Below are 25,032 nucleotides of genomic sequence, written 5' to 3' on the forward strand. Positions count from 1 at the left end.
AAGCTGGGCCGTTATCTGTTTTGAGTGCTTGTGGCACTCCCCGAGTAGAGAATGCTAAGTAATAATGCCTTATAACATCTTTTGTTTTCTTCCTGGCATGGGCAGATGCAAACACAACTCCTAAAAAAGTATTGATGGATAAATGAATATACTTAAGTTATCCAAAAGTTGTGTAATGCGTTGTATCAGTCTGCCAAAGCTGTAGACTTTCAAGATCTCACAGATTAACCCCGGTCCTCATGGATGGCAGTGCAAGTATTTGACAGTTCAGGCAGGAACCTGCAATCACTCTGGCTTGATCTCTTGTGATTCTAAACATCCAAACAAAAGCTGGTATATTCTGGTGATAAAAATGATGGCTACATTTGGCCTATTGAAAACATCCAGTAGAGTGGTGGTGTTATTCACAGCCATGGCCAAGAGGTCCGCTCTTCAGTTACCCTCGGTGATAGGTACTGGGAGGTTTGCGTGTGACCTCACACACATAATGTGATATGGTTGCTTTTGGTGGGAGAGAATATAAATTAATTTCAAAAGCAAGGAGAACGATTTTGGATTGAATACCTCCTTTAATAAAGAATGTTCAGCCCTTTCAGCTCCTCCTGCGACAAAAGCCGAATCAGTTACCAGACTGAGTGATTGTTGATTGAACTTCTCAAAGGCCCTGACAATGTCTTCCAACTCTGCAATTTGTGGGGGATCTCTCAACAGCCTGGACATCAGACTGCCACTTCTGAGTGTCCAGATTTTTCCAAGTCATGCCTGACTTGTGGGAACTCTCAAAGCCATCTGTAAAGACTGTTAAGGCCTTCATAGGAGTTCTACTTCTAATGAATTTGGGGTCATTGAAAAGCTGCATTGAACAATTTGTGGTTTGGGTAGTGTATAGAAATTTGGCCAGGGTAGTTGTCGGAGAACTGGGGGCATTAATTGGTCTGGAGCAAAGCTTCCGGACTTGTCAGTGTTAATGGAAGGTATATGCATATGAGTTCACACCCTACAAGGGTCCAGAGGTGAGCTCTGACTCTATTATTAGTTGGGCCATCAGCTCTTGCAGAGTTATTATTGTTTTGGTTGATTGGCAGGAAAGGAACATCCACTCTATAACGAGGAGTTGGTCTTTGAGTGTGGGGTTTCACTCAATCAGGAGACCATGAAATCTGGGTTACCCAAAATGGCAATTTGAAAAGGCAGGGTTGGTCAGTGCAATGGACTTGTAGGTCGGATAATGCTTGTGATACTTTCTGAATCACTACCTTGGCCTCTTGAGTGATAGTGCATGGTGAATCCAGTCTGTCATTGCCTCACAGGAGGTTAAAAAGTGATGCAAAGGTCCTCTGTTGTGATCCGCAGCAGTGGATAAACCCAGTTTTATGGGCAGAGTTGATGAAGATCTCTCAGCGTCCTGGGTTCATCCTTGATTAGTTGTATACCGCTCAGATTATTCACTGAGTCCTCATATAGGTATAGTGAACAGTTAAGAACCATGCTCACCACCCACAAAACTGAGGACAGAGCTGCCCGATTAACAGTGGAAATTTTATGTGGAGAGGGTGACCATAACCAGCCTGAAGATCAAGCCCAGAGTCTTCTACTCCCTGTCCTGAAGGAGATCAAAACTGCTTCCCGTACAGCCCTACTCCAGACTCCAGATGGCTCCCTACCCCAACAAAACTTTTCAGATATTTGTCACGGCACTGAAACACAATGAAACATTTATTATGTTTATTGACGGACTAAAGGATGCCATTGAAAAACAAATTGCTAACCTCCAGGCCAGGGAAGAGCTGCTCTGGAAACTAGCTGAAGAAAACACAGCAAGGGAATTATCTGACCGCTCCACCTGGAACTTGAACCCACCATCTCTCAGATGGTGGAGGCCTGTACAAAGCTCACCACCATTGAGCAGTCACCCCCACAGTAAATAGCGGGGTAGGACAAGTCATGGCTGCACAGAAGAACATCAATATAAACATGTTTTAACTGCAGCCAGCTGGGGCACATGGGGGCAGAGTGCCCATTCCTTTATCTTGGTCACCATCCCTCACCCTACCTAAACCACCCCTTATTACCACCTCAAAACAGTCAGCCAAACCATTGTCAACATCACCAATACCTGTCAGGAAACTATCTGCAGAGCCTGGGACAGCCCTGCGCAGTGACATGAAATGGCAGGCCACTCTGCCACAGTCTCCCTACCATCTGGGAAGACCAATGGCCAACAGGTACGTTTTGGAAGACCGTGACCATCAGTGGGGACTCTTATTTTTCCAGCAACAATGGCAACTAAACCAAGTGGACTGGCGGGTACTGATGAGTAGACTTTTAGTTCCATTTGGTGATGAAGCCATCTCCTATATTCAACCCAATCAATCTGGGCCCAAGGACAGACCATGGGACATTTTTATAGTAGGAGATATTAAACACACACCAGTATCTCTTCAGGTAATCCCTGAAGTGATAACTGAAGTGAATCCTGGACAAGAAATAACTGTTTCTGTTATGTGCACTAATCCACCCTTTTTGCTGAGCAAAGGAATGCCTTTTGCTCAGATGTATGTTTTACATTGACAGGACTACTCAGACTCGGACAAGTATGAGGTATACCTGACACAAGTAATGAGGAGAGACAAGCTGAAAATAAGGTGTAACAGGCCTAATAAAAGCAAAACAGTTTCTCTTGTAGGAACTGCAGCTACAGGAGCAGATGTTACACTCATTGCCTGCTCCTGATGGCCCGATAACTGGGAATTAGTGTCACCCTACGGCACCATCTCTGGGATTGGAGGAGCTGTCATGTCCTTACAGAGCAAGAATCTCATCACCATCAAGGGACCTGAGGATCAGGTAGCCATCATAAAGCCTTTTGTGGTTCAAGCTGACATGACACTGTGGGGCAGGGATCTACTCTCCCAATGAGGGGCTAGACTGGAAATCCCACCACCATTCTGGGATTTCTAGCTGGGGCCACTGTAGAGTGTGCCACTCCACCACTTATGAGGAAGACCAGCAAGCCAATGTTGGTGGATCAGTGGCCCCTTCCTGAATAGAAACTAAAGGTGCTGGAGTCCCTCATTGAGGAGGAGTTGTTTAGGGGCCACATAACACTTTCCTCCAGCCCTTGCAACACCCCTGTCTTTGTAATAAAAAAGCCAGGAAAAGAGAGGTGGAGGCTCCTACAGGACCTCCATAAAGTCAAAGAAGTCCTGGAGGATATGGGTGTCCTGCAACCAGGCCTTCCCTCACCCTTTATGTTTCCTAGGGACTAGAAGCTTGCAATTATTGACATCAAAGTCTGCTTTTTTACCATACCACTCCATCTCAGAGATGCTCCCAGATTTGTTTTTACTGCACCATCATTAAACAGACAAGCCCCTTTGAAGAGATACCAATGGCAAGTCCTCCCCCAGGGCATGAAAAACTTACCTGCCCTGTGTCAGATGTTTGTAATGCGGATCCTGTCACCCACTTGCAAAACGTCCTTGATGCTGTGATTTTTCATTATATGGATGACATATTAATTTCTACCCAGACTGACATTTATTTGGAGACGGTACTTAAGAAAATCATCACTGTGATTGAGGAGGCAGGATTCAAGATCGCCACTGACAAGGTATGGAGCCCTTGTCCATGGACATATCTTGGATTCTGCATCACTGAACGGACCATCATGCCCCAGCACTTTACCATCAAGTGTAGGAAACTTTTTAACAGAGCAAAAGCATAATATTTTAGTAAAAGCATGCCTGCACAACCCAGCTTTCAATCCAGGCAACAATTCTAAGGGCAGTGTCCTTGAAACTCTCCTGGAACAGCGACAATAAAGAAAAACAATGAAATTTTATATAAGGAAACAAATGTTAAACAATATGTATTAACCAAGAGTAGCTTGTTAAGCTGTGCAAACCCTGTAGAACCCTATAAAAGTGTGCTAAAGGTAGAAATAGTCAACATTCACTATACCTCTATGAGGACTCAGTGAATAGTCTGAGAGGTTTTCCATTACCTGGCACTCTGAACATGGACCATTTGCGGGCAAAGAGTACCAGCTCAGCAGGTTCACACAATGGTTGGACGTGGGGGGACTGGGGCCAGCAGAGTGGATTCGCACGGCAGTTAGACATGGAAGTGGATCAGAGCTGGTGGCGGGATCATGCGGTGGTTGGACATGGAAGCGAACCTAAGCTGGGGAAAACCGGGTACAGAGGAGCCTGAGACGGAAGACCGGAGACAAGTAAGCTTCAGCACTAAGGGAGGAGTTGCAACCCTTACCCCATCCAGGGCTGCTAGCATGGATGAATTTGTGGCAGCACAAACTGCTTCAAAGCACTATTGTTAAATGAGGGGAAGCAGTCAAGGATAAGGATCTTGAAAAGCTCGTTTTATGGGCTAGAGAAAACGGAAGCTTAAGAGTGCTTCCACTACTTTTTGCAGTGGAAGAATGGAGAGAAATAGGAGACCACTTGTGGGAGAAAATGATTACAGGGAAAAGCAAGGCCACTGTCTCTCAGTCTGACTTGGTGGATTGTAATTAATACCTTAAAAGTCATGAAAACAGAACCTATTCAAGCTGTGAGCCCCATGATTCTACCTGCATCACAGCAGCAGCCGTCTTTACCTCCCACTGCTGGGCGAATATTCTTGGCAATGACACCCTTGGAGAGAGTGGGGGAGAGTCAGAGAGAAGAAAATAAGGAGATGTTCAATGCTTTTAAATTGATTGAGGACATACAGAGACAAGACATTAACTCTACCTTTGAATAGAAGCCAGATTTAGATCAGTTTTCACCCCACCCAGAGAGGGCATGTGGGGAACATTAGAGCCTGTGCAGAAAACAAAAGCACCCTCCATGGCAGAAGCACTGCAGAAGAAGCTCCAAAGCCATGTGGGACAAATATCAGCAATTACAGAAACAGGTGGCTCAAGTAGCTTCAAAGGGAGACAAAATAGTCAAAAAATTGCTAACTATATGGTATTTAGTTCAAAATTCATTATTGTAATTAGAGGTTGATAAGTTGCAATGGCCACCACTGCTACCACCTGGCCCTGAGAGGCTTTTTGTGTGACATTGTCTGTTTTTGTAAAATCCTGTCCTTTTCCCGTTGTCTGCAAACAATGAGAGAAATATTGAGAGAAAGAACTGCATTTGTTAAAGTTAACTTTGTAGGTATTTTTTTTCTCTCTCTGTTTTCCCCCTCTGTGACCATATGTGGGGGATGACGAAGACTTCACTCACACCTTCTAGATATAACAGCAGCAGAGCAGCCATAGAGTGGGGCAGTTCATCCCCCCGCCCCCTCTCTAAGAAGAAGCACTGGGATAGTACCCAGCTTGTTAAAAAGCCATGATTCATTGTTTTGTTAGAATGTCTTTATATACCCTTTTAGAGTTAACTTTGTGTTTTTAAGTAATTATGAGTTCTTGCAGTTTTAGAGACTTTTACTGGAGAAATTCTTGTGATTCTTTAGAAAATTCATAAAATCCCTCTTTAGAAATGTTTAGAGTAAATATTAACAGAAGTAAAAGTTACCTTGCAATAATTAGTTTTAAAACCTAATGTCAAAGGATTTACAGCTACTAATAAAATGACCTTCCAATTAATGTTATCTACAGAAGATGTTCACAGTTTAAAAAAAAACAACAATTAGTTAGGAGAACTACACTGTACAAGACAAAGTTAAGTTAACCATATATTATCCATTTGCTTGTTTTTTCCACAATTTTAATAAGATAATTTCAGTGTGAGTCTTTTTGCTATAAAAAACACGTGTAACAGTATATATACCAATTTGGACTTCGGATTTTAATTAAAAATTGGACTTGATGTTTCTGAAAAGTGCTACAAAAGCTGAATGGCAACTTGCCAAATCCTGTGTTAGTGTCAGTTATTGCTAGCAAAACTGCACTTTAAAAGTCCTAACAAACTTAGGCATATACCAAGCAATTCCTACTAAGAACAAGCATTTTCAGTAAACATCTGCAGTTAGTGTGAGTTATTTTCAAAGCCACATGACATGGAATTGTGATGTATTTGTTACATCCTTATAATCTCTATAGTGAATCCATGTTGCTGTTATATTATGTTCAAAAATTATATACCAAGCTTTCAATTGCCTTTTTTGTAATAATAGAGTAAGTGTTATGTTTTCAATTGATACAAATTAAATGTTAATAAAATTAAGCAAAGTTAAGTTTCATTATGTTCAGGTCTGAATGTTTTTAAGCTAGGTTTTATAACTTTGATATTCTTTTGAGGTTAAGTTTTGTTATTTCCTTCTGTCATAATTAATTTCTACAAGGTTTAAGTATTGCTTAATTTAAATTGTCTCATGTTTTGTTGAAGACACCTGTTTAAATTGCCAAGTATAGTTATTTTCTTAGAGAAATGAAGATGACTACGACTGAAACAACTGTGATGCAACACTGATTAACACCTGTTTGTAGAGAGAAGAAGATACTATCTTTTGCATCCTTCATTTCATCTAAATTTTACTTTATTTGTTCCAATCTCTGCTGTTTTTGTTTTCCATAGGTAACACAAAAGAATAGTGACTGTAACTAACTAGGAAATTTAGAAGTTTTTTACCTTATTTCATTTTGGTCATTGAGCCATGAATGCCTTAAAAATACTATCTTAATTTTCTCAAACACTTACTACTGACATATTCATTGCATAATGTGAATTTATAGATTTTTATGATGAGCATTATCTATAGGGTGTCGTTATATTTATAGCTGGCTTTTAATATATTTTAACATATCTTTGTGTAACTACCTTTTAGACACGTGTCACTGGAGATCTTTTGTTTTCTAACTACAGATGCATCTTGGTAAGCAAGCTATGTAACTGTATCTATACAGAGTTTTTTGTTTTTGTACTCCTTCCCATGTTTAAGAAGACTTGCTTTTGCCTAATCCAGTGTAGCTTCATTATTTTTCAGTGCTTCCAGAATTCCAAGAAAATGTATTGTTGTTGAAAGTCAACTGCCATGAGAGAAACTTCAGATTAAACCAACTGCAAAATGGTTTAATTGGTCTGTTACCTAAGACTTCTGATAATTTGCTTTATACAAATGCATTTCAAGAGTTTGCAGTGCTTTAAGCATCTCATACCTGCTATTATTAAGAATCTTGTTTTGAAAATTAGTTAAGAGACATCTTTCCAGTTTAAAGCCTAAGGCCCTGGCCAAGCCTTGACTTTATCTGGATAAAATATTTGCCAGCAGATCCAGATGTCTTCTGCACCAAATCAGTATTTGAGTCACTTTTGACTTGGCAATTTGACCCTGTAAATATGACAGCTGGATCAATTTTGAAGTGGGCTTGAAGAATCATTTCCGGAGGTGTTTATCCAATCCTTCACTGTTGTGTGTTTGCAGACTATAGGATTTTAGTAGTTAATAGTAAGTGTTTCAGTAGTTAACAGTAATTCTATATCACATATGTTATTAATAATGCTTATTATTTGACTGATTTCTGACTGCTGTATGTTCTTCGTTCATTATGTGTATCGTTTTGTGTTTATATTAGTATGCATGATAAAAGTACATGTCACTTTGAAAAACCAAAGCAATTGATACCCTAAAAGCATTTGATTAATATAGTATGTGCATTAGAAATTTAGACCACAATTCATTTTGAATAATGAAATATTTACAGCAAAAATTTAGAATATGTCATATAATCTGAATTTACAATTAAGTGGACCACAGCTAAGCCAAAATGATTCATTAACTTCAAAGGGAGAAGTGCCTGTGTTTTGTTGACAGGTTCAAAAAGGTCACCTATTCATCTGACCACACATCTGCCTCTGAAAACATGAGACCCAGTAAACAAAGAAGTCACCATACAGCCTTAGTACTCCAAACAAGATCAGAAGTGGAATTAGCAAGACAAAGTTATGTCTGAAAACTACACAGTTTGCCAACACAAGTTTTATGTTATCATCATAATGTAGTGTCTCTACCAATTTTCTTCAGCTATTCCCTGTTTTAAAAAAACACATTTGGAAAAATGTGTTGCATGAATCTTTCTAACCACTCTGTGTCTATCCACGAACAACTAAAACAGCTGCAAAACAGGTTACACTCCCTGAAAGAAGTTGATGACCCCATTAGAAATTGGTTAACCAGTTAAAGCATTACTAAGTAGTTAAAATCTCTTGTACTAGAAGAAAGATGAATTCTTGTTACAGTTTTAATAGAGATAGTTATTATAAGCTGTATGTTATCCTGTATCTGTAAAGGTCTGAAACAAATCACGTCCAAAACCGGGGTTGTGCAAAAAGAGAAAAGGGGAATTGTAGAAATCTTTTAAACAGAGCAAAAGCGTAATATTTTAGTAAAAGCCTGTCTGCACAACCCAGCTTTCAATCCAGGCAACAATTCTAAGGGCAGTGTTCTTGAAGTTCTCCTGGAACAGCAAGAATAAAGAAAAACAATGGCATTGTGTATAAGGAAAAGAATGTTAAACAGTATGTATTAACCGAGAGTAGCTTCTTAAGCTGCGCAAACCCTGTAGGACCCTATAAAAGTGTGGTAAAGGTAGAAATACACAACAGGCCCACTTCTGGTTCCAGTGGTGTGGGAGCCAGAAGAGGCAAGGGCTGGAGAGGTGTGGCTAACCTCATGGAGGGCAGAATCAGGGAGGGGTTTCCTGGTGGGAGGGGAAGAGGAGGGTCCCGATGCTGAGCTCTCCTTCAACAAGGCAGGTTGGGAGGAGGGGCCTGACCCAGGGGCGGAGTGTGTCACAGGAGTAGAACCAGGTGGAAAGGCAGGAAAAGGGAAACACAGAGGAAAGTCACCATTTTGTGGGTTAGCTTAAGACTTGCCATGCAGTCAGTGCCATCTTGGCCCACTGAACTTAATGGAAAGGGAACTGGACTGAGATAGCGGGGTACAGGTGAGCAGGGGCTGAGATTAGAGCTCAGGCTGGCAGGGCCCTTGCCAGGCTGAGGAAGAGACAGAGAGGGATAGGATGTGGAAGGAGGCAGGTGGCTCTCCTGTGCTACTGGGAAGGTTCCACATCCAGTCCCACTCTTAGGGAGAGAGGGACTAGGAATGGGAGAGGGGAAGGCAACAACTGCTTAGAACTGGGTCCCAAACTTTCTCTTTTCCCTTTAATTAACTTATAAAATAGAATTTAAAAAAGGGTAAAACCTCCCAACTTTTAAATCCCCCCTTAACTTGTTCTATAAATAAATGTTTCCTCACTTTATTCCAGAACTCAACAGAAAACACCACTTCCTTGTTAACATCTGGGAAGTGTTTAAACAGAAAATGAACAAAGGCTTTCAAATCCCCCTTCAAAAACTTAACATCTCCACTAACAGGGGCTCCCTTAACTTGGACATAAACCTCCCATTCCAAAACGAATAACTGAGATCCCATCTCGGTTTTTAACCTTTCCCCATAACATAAACAAAAACAGATATTGAAAATTACCTGTGGCAGCACCTTCCCCTGGTGCCCTACACAACACTCACCAAAACCAACAGGTCAAAGGAAAAGGATCTCAAGGGAGATTTGCTGACTCTGGCCAAACCTCCGAAGAACTGCACTTGAGGGTTGCCGGCTGGCCCTTCAGGAACACCCTCAGAAAATCAAGGTTCTGGGAGTTGGGTATCCAAGGCAACTTCGGGTTCACAAAGGGAGATGCTCTCAGGGCACTCATGAAGAGGTCCCTATTCGGGCAAAAGCTGTGGTAGCATGGCAGGATCTGCCAAGGCCGCTGTCTTCCCAAGAGCCTTGTGTCTCCACTGGGAAGAGACAGCTCTGAGCACCGAGTACTTACGCACTGGTATATCATATGCAGGTCAATGAGAAAGACTATTAGGAGGTGTTCTCTGAACGGTGTTCCTAGAGAGTTTATTATCCTCGCCTAGAAGGGGTCCAAGTGTTGCATTCTGTTTGTTAATTCTGTTTGATTTGATGGTATGTTCCTGTTATCCCCCTGTTACTGTCAGATAGAGGTTTTGCCCGGTTGTCAATTTAGTAAACCCCTCCCGTTGTTCCTGAATCTTCCCTGCTTATCACCCTCAGCCTGCCCCTAGCCCTTGTCATTGTTAATCCTGCCCTTTGTTCCAGCATTTTCCATGCCCTTCATCCCCTACTCGAGGCCCCATTGGTGTTGTGACCACTGTCCCACCCATGTTTTCCTCTCATTGGTCCCAAGTGTTGTAAACCCCTCCTTCGTCTCCTCCCAGGTTGTGTCCTGATTGGTTTTCAATTTGTACCCTCCCCACTTTAAATTTGGAAGCACGGACCTGTTCGGGGCTCAGTTGCTCTCCTTTCTTACCATCCCAGTCCTTTCCCTTGTCATTGCTCCCTTTACCCTTCAATAAAACCTGTTCCTGGGAAGACAAAGAGACTCTGAGCCTCCTCCATCCCTTTACTGAAACCCGCGACGCCTGGGATCTACAGAGCCCGAGTGCAGGGAGCTCTGGAGGTTCGGCACGTGGACTGTCGTTCCTGTGTCGTTCCCCACTCTTGGCGCTGCCATTAGCCGAGTTGTCCAGGGCTAGCCCGAGGCTTGGAAAAGTGTAGAGCGCAGCATCAGCTGGCGCCCAACGTGGGGCCTCTCGCCTGTGGACTGAAGACCCCTGGAGGAGTCTATTGGATTGTGGATTATCAAAGACTTTTGGGCGGCAGCTACCCCGGTGGGAAGCAGACCCATTTTTGTTGGGTGGCGCGCCCGGGGATCGAGGCAGCAACCCTCAGCATGCAGAGGATCGCCTCGGGGTCACAGACACCTCCTACAGCTGTCGTCCGGACCTGGTGAGTTCCCCAGAGGGGGAAAAAGGTGTGTGGGCTTCCCCGGGGGGGGGGGAAGATGGTCAGACCCTTATTTTCTGTTCTTTTCTGTTGTCCTTTGCTGTTAGGAGGTGGTGGGACTGCTGAGCCGGGGGTGTAGAGATGGGTGCACGCATGTCGGCTCAGCAAAGGGGGATTTTTCACCAAGTTGTGGGTATCCTTGAGGGTGGGAGTAAAAAGTTTTCCCGAGGGTGGGTAAAAAGACTGGTGCGTTGGCTGTTTCTGCATTACCCCCAAGTGTCCCCTGAAAATATAAGCTCAATTTTGTTTTGGAATTCGGTTGGAACCAAATTAACATTATTGGTTAATCAGGGGGACAAGACAGCTGCAAAATTGATTCCGCTTTTTGTTTTGATTCGCTGGGCTCTAATTGAAAAAGGGGAAGTGCAGGGACAGCCACCACAGTCTTCTCTACTTTCCCCAGTTTCCCAGTCCCTGTGTGCCTCAACCCCTGACCCTAAGTTGGGGGAGACCTGCGGAGCAGCCTGTGCTACACAGGGCTCCAACAGTGGCAGCAGTCTTCCTGGCTCCCCATGTCTCCCTCAGAACCCTTGCCCTGGCAGCCCTGGCCAAGCTGCCAGAGCCCTTATCCATCCCCCTGCTTCCCCAGTTGCTAATCCCAAGTTAAGTGCTTCCCAGGTTGTTGATCCCCAGTTAAATAAAGTTGTGAACCCCTGGTTTTTACCCCAGAACCTGTGTCCCCCAGTATCCCCTTGTTCCCATTGTTCCCGTATGTTCCCTTATTCCTTCCCTGAGCCCCAAAATGGCCCCCGGAGGGCACAAGATGGCGGGGACCACATGGTCGGGCCCCCCCCTTGTGCTTCTTCTTCCCACAATCCCTTTCTTCCCCCCGTAACCAACCCCTTTTTCCCTAGCTCCTCCCTTTCCTCCTACCCTGACCCCTCCTACTTCCCCTCGAGCAATTCCTCCTCCTCTGGGGCGTGTCCAATCAACTCCACACCCCCAAACCCTGCCTCTTCCTGCCATTGCTCCTCCCTCATGCCCTCCTCCTCAGGTAGTCCTCCAGCCCCGCCCCTTACGGCTCCTGGTTCCCACGCCCCTCCTTCCGGTTCCCATGCCCCTATATCCGGTTCCCACGCTTTGAAAACCGGAAGTGACAGGCCTATGGACCAGAACCCGGAACAGGTAGAAATACCCTTTGCTGCAACAGTCAGTTTTCATGGAAGGTGGGGGAGGTACCGAGAATGGGAAGCCTTCTCCTTCCAGACTAAGAGGGAGCTGTGCAAAGCACAGAAGGAGTTTGGGAGAAGAAGCGAATATTTTAAGGGTTTACTAAAAGCTACCTTCTCCACGAATGAAATGGTCCCTCATTACCTAAAAGAATTATTTTCCTGCTGTTGAGGGTTAGGTGTCTTCTTTTTTTGTTTTGTCCTTCTGGCCTGCCCGGGGAATTTTTACCCATTATGTGCTGGGACAACCTAACTACCGGTACTTAGGGGTGCTCACAACGGACAATGAGTGGCCGGGCCCAGGGCGGGGAAGGGGGCAGAAAAGGAGGGTGGGGACAGTTTTTGGGCTGGTTCTTTTTCAGTTTTTCGGGGAAGGACGTTGGTGTGCTGGGTCGCGGAGCTGCTGCGGTGGAGAGAAGGGCATTTTTGCCATCACCCAGACGGAGCGGCTGCTTCTTCTCCTTCTCCCCTCTTTGTTGGTGGCCTCGCACCCCCTGCCCTGCCGGGACGTGTGGCAGTGCCAGGCACCGCCGCGGAGCTGCTGTTCCACCTCATCCACCAGCCCAGGATCTCAGCTCATCCCTGCTGTTCCAGCCGACTGTTCCTCGGAGCCCTGCAGGAGCACCGGGACTGACTGCCCGAGGGGTTTGTGAAAACAAAGCCTCTCCTCCATCCCATCTCAGCCGAGAAAGCTGTCACGGGGTCCCTGTTTCTGTTTTCTTGTTATTGCTGTAGTTATTGTTTGTTTGTTTGCCTGGTTATACTAGTGAAGAACTGTTATTCCTATCCCCAGATCTCTGCCTGAAAGCCCCTTGATTTCAAATTTACAATAATTCGGAGGGAGAGGGTCTACATTCTTTCATCCCAAGGGAGGCTCCTGCTCTCCCTAGCGGACACCTGTCTTCTAGAACCGAGACACCTGCCTCCTTTCCCCATCCGAATTCAAGCTGTGGAAACAGGGGTGGAAGAGGTCATTAGAGGCCATCCTTCCGGAGCTGTTGCACAGCGAAGAAGCCGCGGTTGACGCGGATGAAAACCCTCTTACCCTAGATCACCTGTGCGGTGAAGGGAATTGGGCAAAGCCAGAAGAACAGGCCAGGGTGTTACCCCAGCCTGTACTGATCAAAATTGCGGAGGCCGCAGAAAAAATATTTAACACTCTACCCGAGGAGGAACCCCAGGTTAACTTTTTAAACATCAAACAACTCCCTAATGAACCATTTACCAAGTTTGTGGACAGGCTGCAAACTCAGGTGGAAAAACAGGTAGAGAAAGCGGAGCTGCAGGAACAGTTTGTGTTAGAAGCAGCTAAAGCCAACGCGAATGAAGCCTGCAAGCAGGTGATCTTCAGCCTGCCTCTCTACCCGCCTCTGACGCTAGACATCCTCATTGAAGCCTGCACCAAGAAAGTTCCAATGGTGGGGGTGTCCAAAGCCATACCACTGCCAGCGCCAAGGAGGATGCCTACTGCAGCCATGACCCAGCAACCGACGGGCCAGTTTCCACCACCACCTGCACGGCCGTTACAGTGTTACCGCTGTGGGCAGCTGGGTCACATAGCAAGAGACTGTCCAGCTGCCCACCCTTGCCAAGGACATTTGGGGAGCAATTTGGGAGGAGGGGCTAAAGAGGGGGTAATAAAAAAAAAAAAAACAAACTAGGAGCGCAGCGCGAACCTGCCCCGCGTGAAGCGAGAAATGGGGCAGGTCTCGCAGGGGAGGGGGAATCACAGAATCGGACATGGCCTATATACCGGACATGACACTTGGTTACTGTTCATGACATCTTCTTTCAGTCCCAGCGCTGGACGGTAGTTGCTGTGGACCCACTGGAGGGGACAACAATGGGTTAGGGACACATCAGTAAGTATACTGCCATCGGGGACACCAAGCACACACCCCCAGAGATTGATATTTCTCCGATCACCTTCCCAGGTGGTCCGGAGAACCTCATTCTCCTGGCACACTGCACTCACCCACCATACTTCCTCCCTAAAGGCCAGATCATCGCCCAGTTTATCCCCATTCCCGAGGGTATCCCAGTAGACGACCACGCACCAGGCGTCTACTGGGCAGAAGTAGTGGGTGAGGATAAACCCATCATAGACTGCAGCGTCAAGCAGGGTGCAGAATCCTTACAGATGAAGGGTCTGCTTGACACGGGAGTGGATGTGACGATCATCCCCGAAAGGAGATGGCCGTCACATTGGGAGTTGCAACCCGTGGCAGGAAAGATACAGGGTATAGGGGGTACCCAATTAGCTCGAATTTCAAAGAGTGTGGTGCAAATTGTGGGGCTGGATGGGCAACTGGCAAACTTACGCCCATTCGTTGCGGATTATCAGGTTCCCTTGTGGGGGAGGGATCTCATGTCTCAATGGGGGGTGAAGATTGAAATCCCAAAAACCCCTCGGGATTTTTAGAAGCGGCCACTGTGGAGCACCCTTTCCAGAAGTTGGATTGGACCACTAACAAAGCGGTCTGGATTGATCAGTAGCTGCTCAGGAGAGATAAACTGAAGGCGCTCAACGAACTCGTGGAGGAGCAGTTAGCGAAGGGTAATATAGTCGAGACCACCAGCCCTTGGAACTCCCCAGTATTTGTAATCCGTAAGCCGGGGAAAGACAAGTGGCGGCTCCTTCACGATCTTCGTGAAATCAACAAGATCATTGTAGACATGGGACCTCTTCAACCAGGGATGCCTTCCCCAACCATGCTCCCTCAAAATTGGCAATTGGCAGTAGTTGATATTAAAGATTGCTTTTTCCAAATTCCCCTGCACCCTGACGATGCTCCACAGTTTGCCTTCTCGGTGCCCACCCTTAACCGAGAAGCCCCAATGAGGAGATTCCACTGGCAAGTGTTGCCGCAAGGCATGAAGAATTCACCTACCATTTGCCAGTGGTACATCTCCTCATTGCTGTCTCCTGTACGCGCCAAAATGGGGGAGGTCATCATCCACCACTATATGGATGATGTCCTACTGTGCGCCCCTCATGACAATCTACTTACACGAGCGCTTGACCTGGTGGTTGAAGTTCTGACCTCCGCAGGATTTCAACTCCAGGAGGACAAGGTTCAAAGGATGCCACCCTGGAGGTATCTGGGTCTGCAGATTGCTGAGAGGACCATTGTGCCTCAAAAATTGGCCATAAACAGCGATCCAAAAACTCTGGCAGACCTCCATGCCCTGTGTGGGACTTTGAACTGGGTCAGGCCTTGGCTGGGCCTCACGACTGAGGACCTAGCCCCCCTCTTCATCCTATTGAAGGGGGAGAAGGAGCTGAGTTCTCCTAGGTCCCTGACCCCAGAGGCGAAGAAAGCTCTTGAGAGAGTGCAGGAAGCCCTGATGGAGAGGCAGGCACACAGGTATGAGCCAGCCCTGCCATTTGAGTTTATTGTATTAGGGAAATTGCCACACCTGTGTGGGCTGATATTCCAGTGGGACCGAGGCTCCAAGGACCCTCTCTTGATCATAGAATGGGTTTTCTTGAGCCACCAGAGGTCCAAAAGTGTCACCAGGCCACAGGAACTGATGGCTCAGCTCATCAGGAAAGCTCGAGCAAGGCTTCGGGAGATGGCTGGATGCAATTTTTCATGTATACGGGTGCCAGTCAGCTTGTCTCGGGACAAAGCGTCCCCAGACAAGCTGACTAAAGAAATGTTTAACCAATTATTGCAGGAGAATGAGACTCTCCAGATTGCTTTAGATAGTTACAGTGGACAAGTTTCAGTCCACGCCCCTGCACACCAATTTTTCATTGCAAAATTTAATTTGATTCCAAGAGAAATCAGGAGCCGAAGACCCCTCAAAGCTGTGACTGTTTTTACAGATGCATCTGGAGCATCCCACAAGTCAGTGATGACTTGGAGGGATCCTCAGACTCAGCAGTGGGAAACGGATATTAAGTATGTGGAGGGAGCTCCACAGGTTGCTGAGTTAGATGCTGTCGTCAGGGCTTTTGAGAGGTTTTCTGAACCATTCAATTTAGTAACTGATTCGGCGTATGTTGCAGGGGTTGTAGCGAGAGCTGAGAACGCAGCTCTCAAGGAGGTCTCTAATCCCCAGCTATTTGAGCTGTTTTCAAAACTGATTTATACCGTTTCTCACCGAAAGCAGCCCTTTTTCGTCATGCATGTGAGATCGCACACAGAGCTCCCTGGCCCGGTAGCTGAGGGAAATGAAAAAGCAGATTCCCTCGCTGCCCCTGTTAGAGTGGCTCAGCTCCCTGATGTTTTCCAGCAAGCCAAGTTGAGCCATCAGATGTTCCACCAGAATGTGCCTGGACTGGTCCGCCAATTCCACCTGAGGCGAGACCAGGCCAGGGCCATTGTGGCCACATGCCCACACTGCCAGTCCACTGCGATGCCGTCCCTGGGATCGGGGGTTAATCCTAGAGGCCTTGGGAGCTGCGAGGTGTGGCAGATGGATGTCACCCATGTCCCCGAATTTGGTAGGTTCAGATATGTTCACCTCTCCATCGACACCTTCTCAGGTGCAGTCTACGCCTCTGCCCACACAGGAGAGAAAGCCGAGCATGTCTGTAAACATCTCATGCAGGCTTTCTCTGTGTTGGGGATCCCCAGAGAGATCAAAACAGATAATGGCCCAGCATATACCTCCAGGAAACTGGAGGATTTCCTGCAGGAGTGGGGAGTGGAACATAAAAGAGGCATCCCACACTCCCCCACAGGCCAAGCAATCATTGAGCGAGCCCATCAGTCGCTCAAACGCGTCCTGACCCATCAAAGAGAGACCATGAAGGGCTGCACCCCACAAGACCGGCTGTGCAAAGCTCTTTTTACTATCAATTTCCTAAATTGTTCAGATAATGATTTAAACCCTCCAGTGGCCCGGCACTTTATATCAGCCAGCAACTACCAGTTGCAACACCGCCCTCCAGTGCTGGTCCGAGACCCAGAGACCCAGAAGATCACGGGTCCATTTGAGCTGGTAACCTGGGGGCGAGGTTATGCCTGCATTTCCTCGCCCCAGGGGCTGAGGTGGATCCTGCAGAGGTGGGTGAAGCCTTATGCCCCCAAACATCCAACCAGGCCACCAGACAGCCTGGAGAAAGAAGCCACGTCCAAATAGGCCACCCCCCCTGACCCTCCAGAGAAGAGGAGGAGGAAACCTCGAGTCCCTTTCTTTACGTTAACCCGCATTTCCTAGTATGCTAAACTAAGCGTATGGTTTTGTTTTTATTTTTTTAGAGAGAACCATCCTGGATATGACAGCCCCGAGCATCACCCCAACCATCGTACTCCTGATGCTGCTGGTGACCCAGACAGCAATGTGGATCGTGCCTCAGCCCAAACAGAATGTTTGGGTCACGCTGGCAAAGTCCCTGCAGCGTGACGAATTGTGCCTGTCCACTGGAGCGACAGGGAATCCAATGGCCACTTGCCTGGTGGGGATCCCTCTCAAACCTGAAGAATTTCCCGATGCCTTAACCGCATTAGTTAGAGATGCCAATCAGGGGAAGCCGGCTCATCATGTTGTTCGTTCCGTTCCATCATACAAAGTAAAAAAGCCTGTCCAGAACCCCCTCCTCCTCTGGAGAGACTGGCAGGACAAACTCGAGCGAGCGACCGATGAGCCGCAGGAATTCGACCTATTAGACTCTTCCCTGGCATCGTATTGTGTTCATTTTAAATACCACCACTCTGACCCAGCCCCATATCCCCAGGTAATTCAGGTAAATAAGCAGTTCCAAGCTGCCAAGTGGTGCAACACCATCATGCACGTCAAAATGCCCTCAACCCTTGATCCTTCCCCTCGTAAGCTACCTAAGGGTCTATTTTTAATTTGCGGGGATCGGGCATGGGCAGGCATCCCCTCTCGCCTTCTCAGAGGGCCGTGCACATTAGGCAGGTTGTCCTTGTTTTCCCCCAGCATGACCCAAATTGACAATTGGTCCACAAAAAATAATTCGACTATCAAGAAACGCAGCCTGGATGATTTAGATCCAGACTGCGATTCCGAAATTTTTCATTGGAGTAAGCTAAAACGGGTGGCAGTGTCAGTGTTTTTACCTTGGGTAGCCGCTGCCAAAGCCCTGGATGAATTAGGATGTTTTGAGTGTTGGGTAGTGAAGCAAGCTAATTTAACATCAACCACGCTGAGCGACCTCCTCGAAGACGAGGAGACAACCAGGCGAGCCACCCTACAGAACTGTGCAGCCATCGATTTCCTGTTGCTCCTGCATGACCATGACTGCAGGGAGTTTGAAGGACTCTGTTGCATGAACCTTACCACCAAGAGCCCCAGCGTCCGCCAGACCATCGCGGAGATGCGAGGCATGATCCACCAAATCAAGCAAGAGTCCAACGACTGGGTCACCAACCTCTTTTCAGGATGGGGACTGTCCGGATGGCTTATCTCAATTATTAAGACTGTGTTGTGGGTTGTTTTTGTTATTTTTATGATCTTAATCGTGTTTGTGGTGCTGCGAAGATGTCTAGTCCAATCCATTCTTCACCTTCTGTCTCCCCCACCACAAGTTAATAATGTTAATTTGAACCCACTTCCCTCCTCCTCACCTCCACCTTCTCTTGCTCCTGAATGGTTTGTTGTACCCTCTGCTCCCCCTGACCCTGCAACATCCTCTTTCTAAAAAAGGGGGAGATGTTGCATTCTGTTTGTTAATTCTGTTTGATTTCATAGTATGTTCCTGTTATCCCCCTGTTACTGTCAGATAGTGGTTTTGCCCAGTTGTCAATTTAGTAAACCCCTCCCATTGTTCCTGAATCTTCCCTGCTTATCACCCTCAGCCTGCCCCTAGCCCTTGTCATTGTTAATCCTGCCCTTTGTTCCAGCATTTTCCATGCCCTTCATCCCCCACTCGAGGCCCCATTGGTGTTGTGACCACCGTCCCACCCATGTTTTCCTCTCATTGGTCCCAAGTGTTGTAAACCCCTCCTTCGTCTCCTCCCAGGTTGTGTCCTGATTGGTTTTCAGTTTGTACCCTCCCCACTTTAAATTTGGAAGCACGGACCTGTTTGGGGCTCAGTTGCTCTCCTTTCTTACCATCTCAGTCCTTTCACTTGTCATTGCTCCCTTTACCCTTCAATAAAACCTGTTCCTGGGAAGACAAAGAGACTCTGAGCCTCCTCCATCCCTTTACTGAGACCCGCGACACCTGGGATCTACAGAGCCCGAGTGCAGGGAGCTCTGGAGGTTCGGCACGTGGACTGTCGTTCCTGTGTCGTTCCCCACTCTTGGCGCTGCCATTAGCCAAGTTGTCCAGGGCTAGCCCGAGGCTTGGAAAGGTGTAGAGCGCAGCGTCATCCAGGGACAAAGAACTGAGAACAAAGGAAGGACCAGGGTTATATACAGACTACGAAGGGCGGAGCATCAGAATTTAGGGCCAATGGGTTGAGAGAACAGGGGTGGTGCAAAGGCAGGGTCAAAGGATAACAACCAACCAGGGTTCAAGAGTGGAGTGACAGGGAATGGGGACATATAGGGAAGACAGGAGCAGTGAACATCCTGGAACGGAGGTGCAGGTTAGGGATGACATAACTCTGGGTTGGGTACATAACAGGGATGATGTAACTGGGGTGCATAAAACAACAAGGGACTGTGGGAGAACATTCTTTAAAAAGGGTTCACATCCCAGGGCATCCTACTAACAGATTCTCCCACCAGCTCCTGGCATGCAACATCCTGGAGGACAAACGAGGAAAAAAAAATCCCCGTGTTGTGACCTGTGGAGTTTGTGGTCCCTTTAGTGTGCTGAAGAAAACTGCCTTAGATTTGAGAAGGGAATGGAAAGGATTCAGTCAGAGGCGTCGCCAGTCCAAAGCTGGCTCATTGAGCTCTAGCTCCAGAATTCTGCAAGAGGGACTGATGTCCAGTTCTGGAAGTCCTCCAAAGGTCAGTGTTGTGTGGGTCACAGTGCATAGTGCAGCCTACAACAGCCTTTACAGCAATTCGGAAGAGACTTTGTATTCTGGTGGGACTTTGAATGAGTGGATCATGGAGAATCAGGGAAAAACCTTATAAGTGGCTGGAAAAACCAAAGAAAAAAGTGAATTCCAGAGCTGGAAGCATGTGGAGGAGAATCGGCAATTGAGAGAGATGGGAACAACTGAGTGGTGATCAGAATCCAAATTTATTGTGGGCTGCATATGCTTATATACCATTCTAGGAAGATAGTAATTTCTTACTACAGTGATTGGATTAAACATCATGCAAACATTTTTGCAACGTATCTTTTACTTGATTCAATCTTTTTCCCTGTTTCCAGTCTAATCCAATCTCCTTGCATTCTTCAAAGCTCTGTTGGCTCTTGTCAAGGCATGCTGATTATCAAATTTCTTATGCTAATCAGCTCCAAAGTACTTTCTATCTTTGCAGTAGAGGAAGAGATATCTTGTTTTATATATATATATATATGATTTCAAAATCTGCCTGAGGATTTTTTGCTTCCCAGATAAAACTTACTAAGCTCCTGCTTGTGGATGAAGTGTCTGTCAGACAAACACATAATTAAATAACAGCATCTCTCTCCTCTTAAACCTTTCTGATATTCCTGGACTGTTATTTATTTGGGTTCTTCTTGCTGACTGACCCAACAGGTAGCAAAGTTGAAATCCAAAAAATAAAAAGTAGTTTCTCTCATCTCATCTTATTTGCATATCAGTTAGATCTTCATTGTCTTTCTTAAGGCCGCATTAGAGAACAGAATGGCAAGGCAGGCCCCGCATCACAATGGCCTCTGCTTGTGGCCATCACATCACTGACACTGTAACACACAGCCATGGTCACACACGGCCACTGTGACGCAGGGCTACATCTCTCCAGGGTGACAGTGACAGGTCTGCAGCAGAGGACATCATAGGCTAGCATGGAGGAGCTGCTGGCAGCAGAGCTGGACCAGGCAGGCTGTGTGTCTGTATCAGCTTCCCAAAGCAGGGGTGCAGATGCAGGGGCAAGCCACCAGCAAGAAGCAGAACAGCAGGAGCAAGCAGAGCTGTCTGTGCTCATTGAGTGCTACCAAAGCTCTTTGTGGCTGTGGAGGCAAAAGAAGCATGGCCCTGTTTTGAAGGAGGTCATCGTGTCCTTCAGGAGGAGGCCTTTAGAGGAACCAAACAGGACCTTCCAAGTCCACAGCTTGTCACAGCAGCCCAGTGGCCTGCAGGACAGAGAACAACAGAACCAAGGACAGGGTTCCTTGCTGAGGCCAGGCCCCAAGGCTTTTGGTGACACATGTGGGCAGGTGAGTGCCAATGACAGATTGGGACAGCCTGAGATTGGACAGGACAGGACCACAGGCCTGCCATGGGGATTCAGCTACACCACACCACAACAGCCACAGGTGACACGTAGTAGGTTCACTGAGGATACCACAAACTATCAGGTGCTACTGGAGCAGGTGGGAGTCCAAGCTGCAAGTGGTGAGCCAGTGGGCTGGGCCAAGGAGCAGGAGTGTGAAGATGTCCTTGGTCCAGAGCTGTCTGAGGGAGAGGAGTGGGAAGATGCCCTTGATGTTGAGGTGTCCAACAAAGAGGAATGGGAAGACACAACAGGCACAGAGCTGTGCCAAGGGACAGATGACATTGGCTCATCTCCTGTCCATGACCTCGTCCATTCCTTGGGCCTGCAGGACAACAAGGGCTCCCACTCTGGTCCCACGGAGGGTCCCAGCTGCCCCACAGATGAGGGAACAAGAACAAGTGGCAGACTGGAAGGATCTCAGGACAAGGAATTTCCCTTGAATGAAGACCATGGAGGAGAAGGTAGCACAGCCATTGTCACCCCAGCAGCTCATGAAGAGCCCTCTTGGGTTGGGGATCAGGCAGCAGCTGGCCCAGATCCAGACCAGGCCCACATCATCCCTTTCTCTGCCTTCCTGGAGGCCCTGGCTGAAGGGAGCCAGATGTGCCGCAGGAAGGTTCTGAGCATTCTAGAAAAGGTCTTAATTGCTGCACAAGACAAAGGAGAGCAAAAGAAGCAGCACCCAACAGGTGGCAAAGACGTTTTGACAAATCCAGCCCAGTCCATCAGGGCTGAGCACCTGGGCAGAGTGCAGCCTGTGAAACAGGGTCCTGGCCAGCAGCTGGTAGAACCAAAGCCAGACCTGGAACTGAACATGAAGGAAGCAGCAGAAACAGGAACACCTGCAGAACCTGCCTTCAGATCTCCTTCGCCCACAGTCATCGATGTCCTGGCTCAAGAGAGACGGACGTCCATCTTCAAGAGTGCCCCAAGGGCTCTGCCCAGGGCCTCCACTGCAATGCACAGCAAAGGAAAGCAGGAACAGCAGCAGCCCACAGCTTGTGCACAGGAACTGATGGACACAGCCCAATATATCAGCAGTGAGGTCCTGAGCAAGTCTAGAACTGTGATCCAGGGACTCAAGCAGAAGGAAGAGCAAGACTACTGGGAACACAGCACAGATGCAACACTGGCAGTAAGAGCCAGAGCAGCAGGGGCAGTGAGCCCGGCACATGCCCCGCACAATCCCACGGCTGATGTCCTGGCTCTCCTGGACACCGCCCCGTACACAACAGATGAGATCCTAAGCAGAGCTATGATTGTGATCCACAAATCTGAGGAGTACACGGAAGAACAGAGGGACTGGGAACAAGGCACTGGTGAGGGAATGAGGGCAATAGCCCCAGAAGGATGGGCAGAGAGCCCAGGACATACCATTCACAGTCACACAGCTGATGCTCCAGTATTCCTGGACCACAATGACTACCTTCGGACAGAGGTGGTTAAGAAGGCCGTGCTTATGGTCCAGAAACCATCTGAATACCCAGAGGAGGAGCAGGACCGGGAACTAATTGCAGACAGATTAAAAATGGTACAAAGACCCTCAGGTCATGTCCAAAGCATTCCAGCACCTGCAGTCATCAACACCCAGGCTCGACAGAGGTGGCTGAGGCTTGTCCACAAAGCAATGAGAGCTCTGCCCTTAGCCTCCACAGCCACCTCTGCCACAGAGAAGGAGAAGAAGCAGCTAACAGCTGATGGCATGGATCTGCTGGACACAGCAGAGTGTATCAGGAGAGATGTCCCAGACAAGGCTACACTTGAAATCCAGAGATCTGGCCAACAAATTGTGGAACAGCAGGACATGAAACCCAGAAGGGATGTGTCACCAACAGTAACAGCTACTGCAGCAGGGAAAAAGAGCCATGTACATGAAACATGCAGTCCCACAGCTGATGGGCTGGTCTTCTTGAATGCAGCTGACTGCATACATACTGAAGTTGTTAAGAAGGCCTTGCGTGTGACCCAGAGACACTTGGAAGAGACGGAAGAACCATGGGAGCAGGAACAAGGTGTAGATGAAGAGATGGGAGCAAAAGCCAGAACAGTAGAGGCAGGGGGGCAGACACATTTCCCGCACAGCCCCAGAGCTGATGACCAGGTTCTCCTGGACACAGCCCAGCACATCCCAGCCCCAGGAGAAGGGACAGAGAGCCCAGGACATACCTTGCACAGTTGCCCAGCTGGTCCTCCAGTATTCCTGGACTATAATGACTATCTCCGGACAGAGGCGGTTAAGAAGGCCGTGCTTATGGTCCAGAAACCATTCAAATACCCAGAGGAGGAGCAGGACCGGGAACTAATTGCAGACAGATTAAAAATGGTACAAAGACCCTCAGGTCATGTCCAAAGCATTCCAGCACCTGCAGTCATCAACACCCAGGCTCGACAGAGGTGGCTGAGGCTTGTCCACAAAGCAATGAGAGCTCTCCCCTTAGCCTCCACAGCCACCTCTGCCACAGGGAAGGAGAAGAAGCAGCTAAGAGCTGATGGCATGGATCTGCTGGACACAGCAGAGTGTATCAGGAGAGATGTCCCAGACAAGGCTACACTTGAAATCCAGAGACCTGGCCAACAAATTGTGGAACAGCAGGACATGAAACCCAGAAGGGATGTGTCACCAACAGTAACAGCTACTGCAGCAGGGAAAAAGAGCCACGTACATGAGACATGCAGTCCCACAGCTGATGGGCTGGTCTTCTTGAATGCAGCTGACTGCATACATACTGAAGTTGTTAAGAAGGCCTTGCGTGTGACCCAGAGACACTTGGAAGAGACGGAAGAACCATGGGAGCAGGAACAAGGTGTAGATGAAGAGATGGGAGCAAAAGCCAGAACAGTAGAGGCAGGGGGGCAGACACATTTCCCGCACAGCCCCAGAGCTGATGACCAGGTTCTCCTGGACACAGCCCAGCACATCCCAGCCCCAGGAGAAGGGACAGAGAGCCCAGGACATACCTTGTACAGTTGCCCATCTAGTCCTCCAGTATTCCTGGACTATAACGACTATCTCCGGACAGAGGCGGTTAAGAAGGCCGTGCTTATGGTCCAGAAACCATTCGAATACCCAGAGGAGGAGCAGGACCAGGAACTAACTGCAGAGAGATCAAAAACAGCAAAAAACCTTTGGAACGTGCCTAAAGCATTCCAGTACCTACAGTCATCAACACCTGGGCTCGACACAGATGGCTGAGTTTCAGGATAAATAACAAAGGATGGGACTATGGATGTTATTAAGATGATTTATTGCTCAAATAAATCACATGAGGCATCAGTCTCATGGTGTGAGATTTTAGAGGAGTAACAAGTCAGCCATAGCTCAAAGGTAGTATTGAGTTTCTTTGTTACATAGCAATATATAATATTCTGGTCCAATGGACAGCTGACATAGAGATTATTTTGACTTTATCACCTATCACATTTGCTAAGTTCTGCCACATTGTGTCTACCTTTCACCTAATAGTCTGCTAGCTCATGTACACACCTATGCTTCTATTATAAAATCTAGATTCATCATTTGTTCAATAATATCACACTATTACAGCTTAAAACCTTCCACTATCTTACTCAATACAGTTTCTTACTTAAGGTATATTTTAACTTGCAACTATAGGAATGTAAATTCTGATTTCTCTGCTTATAGTCTGTGTACCTTTGTCATCCCATTAACCCAAGTTTCTTCCAAGGCTGTAAATCAAACCCTTCAGTGGCAGTGGAAGTTTCTATTTTTCTATTTCCACATATCCCC

At 47.2% G+C, this 25,032-nt stretch overlaps 2 protein-coding genes across 2 annotated transcripts; both read left to right on the plus strand.

Moving 5' to 3' along the window:
* Nucleotides 1-10,720: 10,720 nt before the first annotated feature.
* Nucleotides 10,721-18,743, plus strand: LOC147648109 (uncharacterized). Its single transcript, XM_086869775.1, has 6 exons — nt 10,721-10,776; nt 11,688-12,169; nt 12,918-13,649; nt 13,937-14,346; nt 14,499-16,455; nt 17,216-18,743. Exons 1-6 carry the CDS (start codon nt 10,721-10,723, stop codon nt 18,616-18,618), a joined length of 5,040 nt encoding a protein of 1,679 aa, XP_086725901.1. The 3' UTR covers nt 18,619-18,743.
* A 2,001-nt stretch (nt 18,744-20,744) lies between these two features.
* Nucleotides 20,745-24,579, plus strand: LOC111940831 (uncharacterized). Its single transcript, XM_023943685.2, has 2 exons — nt 20,745-21,225; nt 21,613-24,579. The coding sequence occupies exons 1-2, from the start codon at nt 20,854-20,856 to the stop codon at nt 24,475-24,477; spliced, it is 3,237 nt and encodes a 1,078-aa protein (XP_023799453.2). The 5' UTR covers nt 20,745-20,853; the 3' UTR covers nt 24,478-24,579.
* The last annotated feature ends 453 nt before the right edge of the window (nt 24,580-25,032 follow it).

This window comes from Cyanistes caeruleus, chromosome Z (genome assembly GCF_971803275.1).
Source record: "Cyanistes caeruleus chromosome Z, bCyaCae1.hap1.1, whole genome shotgun sequence".
Taxonomy (NCBI): Eukaryota; Metazoa; Chordata; class Aves; order Passeriformes; family Paridae; genus Cyanistes; species Cyanistes caeruleus.

Bases quoted from the DNA above. Each gene is read 5' to 3' on its own strand.
- LOC111940831 (XM_023943685.2), top strand. From the start codon at position 20,854: ATGGAGGAGCTGCTGGCAGCAGAGCTGGACCAGGCAGGCTGTGTGTCT. The intron at 21,226-21,612 runs GTGAGTGCCAAT...TTGGGCCTGCAG, and splicing joins TTGGTGACACATGTGGGCAG to GACAACAAGGGCTCCCACTC.
- LOC147648109 (XM_086869775.1), top strand. From the start codon at position 10,721: ATGCAGAGGATCGCCTCGGGGTCACAGACACCTCCTACAGCTGTCGTC. The intron at 13,650-13,936 runs AAAAAACAAACT...TCACCTTCCCAG, and splicing joins AGAGGGGGTAATAAAAAAAA to GTGGTCCGGAGAACCTCATT. The intron at 16,456-17,215 runs GTAGGTTCAGAT...TTATTTTTTTAG, and splicing joins CACCCATGTCCCCGAATTTG to AGAGAACCATCCTGGATATG.